Here is a 2715-nt window from a genome sequence, read left to right on the forward strand (position 1 = left end):
GGGTGAGGAGGAAGGGGGGAGGGATGCTCCTCTCCTCCTCCTGCAGCAGGAGGAGAGACGCCCTCTGGTGGATTCTCAGAGGTCACATCACTCACATTCAAACTCACGTCTGAGACGAGACGCAGGAATAAAATAAGAAAATAAAACAGATATCGAATCAAGACACAATACACAGAACAGATCCATGACAGTATCACAGAACCAGAACCTCAAGGGACCCAGAACCAGGTTTCATCAGGTTCAGTGCTGAGAGCGGGTTTGAGACTTGGTCCTGGTCCTGGTCCTGGTCCTGGTCCTGGTCCTGGTCCTGGTCCTGTGGAGGGACTGAACTGTTCCATTTCAGAGAACAGACAGAACCTCAGTGTTCTTCCTCCGCAGGAGAACAGTTTTTATTTCTCACTGAACTTCATCCAAAGAGAAAAAAGAAACCAGACTCTCTCTCTCTGTACCTGTCAGACTCACCTGTCTCTCTCTCTGTACCTGTCTGTCTCACCTGTCTCTCTCTCTGTACCTGTCTGACTCACCTGTCTCTCTCTCTCTGTACCTGTCAGTCTCACCTGTCTCTCTCTCACTGTACCTGTCTGACTCACCTGTCTCTCTCTCACTGTACCTGTCAGACTCACCTGTCTCTCTCTCACTGTACCTGTCTGACTCACCTGTCTCTCTCTCACTGTACCTGTCTGACTCACCTGTCTCTCTCTCACTGTACCTGTCTCTCTCTCACTGTACCTGTCTGACTCACCTGTCTCTCTCTCACTGTACCTGTCAGACTCACCTGTCTCTCTCTCATTGTACCTGTCTGACTCACCTGTCTCTCTCTCTGTACCTGTCAGACTCACCTGTCTCTCTCTCACTGTACCTGTCTGACTCACCTGTCTCTCTCTCACTGTACCTGTCTGACTCACCTGTCTCTCTCTCTGTACCTGTCTGACTCACCTGTCTCTCTCTCACTGTACCTGTCAGACTCACCTGTCTCTCTCTCTCTGTACCTGTCAGACTCACCTGTCTCTCTCTCACTGTACCTGTCTGACTCACCTGTCTCTCTCTCTCTGTACCTGTCTGACTCACCTGTCTCTCTCTGTACCTGTCTGACTCACCTGTCTCTCTCTCTGTACCTGTCTGACTCACCTGTCTGACTCACCTGTCTCTCTCACTGTACCTGTCTGACTCACCTGTCTCTCTCTCTGTACAGCCGGTGTTGCCTCACACGGCGGTGTGTTTTGCGTGTGGCGAGGCGGGGAAGGAGGACACCGTGGACTCGGAGGAGGAGAAGTTCAGCCTCTCTCTGATGGAGTGCACCATCTGTAACGAGATCATCCACCCCAGCTGTCTGAAGGTGGGTGCTGTTGAGCTGACGGAGACCTGGACCGCCTCCCGCTGTCAACCTGTGTTTGTCCGACAGAGCGAGCTCAGCCTGTCGTGCTTCTCTCTCCTCAGATGGGCAAAGCTGAAGGAATCATCAACGATGAGATCCCAAACTGCTGGGAGTGTCCCAAGTGCCACAAGGAGGGCAAGACCAGTAAGGTGAGTCCGACCAGCGCCTGGGACCAGTACTCGGGACCAGTACTCGGGACCTCGGGGACTAAGACTGTGGTTCCCCTGCTGATGTTTATTTCTTCTCTTTTAACTAATTAAACAGAAACTAGTTCATGTCTGTTAATTATCTTCCAGATCATTAAGTTTTTATTCACTGGTAGTTTCAGATTTAAAGCTGCGTCTTTAGTGTCGGGAAAAAGGTCAACAAATATATTTTTTGTCCGTGACAAAATCAGCACGAACACTGAGGCGCTGAGATGTCATAACTAGGCCACCGTACCAGATTAACCCTTTCACTTCTGACAACTCTCAGGACAGACTTCACTCTTCTTCTACATCATGTTAGTCATCTCACACACACACACACACGCACACACACACACACACACACACACACACACACACACAGACCTCTACATATAGTTATAGTGAAAGAAAGTCAGTGTAATATTCTGACACTGAGAACTGTAGCTGCTAATGTCGCTATTTTAGCCTAAACAAGCTAATACCATTAGCCTCAGTGAACGTTGTGTAGCGCCAACAGATCAGCTGTCACAGTTCAGTTTCAGTCATGGCTCATGTATGATGAGAGGAGTGGGTTAACAGGTTGACAGTCGTCTGTCTGTCTGTCTGGTTGTCTGTCTGTCTGTCTGTCTGTCTGTGTGTTTGTGTTTGTGTTTCCAGGACCAGGCCGACGGCTCGGGGAAGCGCCGGCTGGATAACGGGGAGGTAGGTCGCTGGAAGCTCACGGACGACCCTCCCCCTAAAAAGAAAGCCCTTCCCTCCATGGACGAGGGGGGGAGGACGGAGGGGGGGCACAAGAGGAAGAAGGAGAAGGAGCTGCCTCAGGACAGCGGGCCCAAGAAGAAGGTGGGCACCGTGGTGACGATAATCCTGATCCGGTTCAGATCCAGGACTTCACTGGAGCTGCAGCTGCTTCACAATAAAAGCCTGGGAATCTGAGGCACAGGTGTCACTGGAGGGCTTTTATTTTGAAGGATCTGTATGAGTGGGTGTGGTCTGGTGTGTTGGTGTGTGTTAAAGCTCCGACTGACTCTCCTGCTTGTTTCCCTCCAGATGAAAGGAGCCCATGAAAAACGCCTCAAAAAGGTACAAACGCTTCATTCACACTTTCTTCTGTTATTGACACTGATCAGCCCCCCACCCCCCCATCACCCC

At 50.8% G+C, this 2715-nt stretch overlaps 1 protein-coding gene across 1 annotated transcript in view; it reads left to right on the forward strand.

Moving 5' to 3' along the window:
• Positions 1-2715, forward strand: part of fbxl19 (F-box and leucine rich repeat protein 19) — a 16915-nt gene that overhangs the window by 5919 nt on the left and 8281 nt on the right. The window contains exons 3-6 of the mRNA XM_087170934.1: positions 1193-1336; positions 1438-1524; positions 2221-2406; positions 2614-2646. Coding sequence (XP_087027060.1) covers positions 1193-1336; positions 1438-1524; positions 2221-2406; positions 2614-2646 — 450 coding nt within the window. The remainder of the gene's footprint in view (positions 1-1192; positions 1337-1437; positions 1525-2220; positions 2407-2613; positions 2647-2715) is intronic.

The sequence above is a fragment of the Seriola lalandi genome, unplaced genomic scaffold (genome assembly GCF_002814215.2).
Source record: "Seriola lalandi dorsalis isolate HSWRI2012SDOR001 ecotype SW California unplaced genomic scaffold, Sedor1 jcf7180002054969, whole genome shotgun sequence".
NCBI classification, from domain to species: Eukaryota; Metazoa; Chordata; class Actinopteri; order Carangiformes; family Carangidae; genus Seriola; species Seriola lalandi.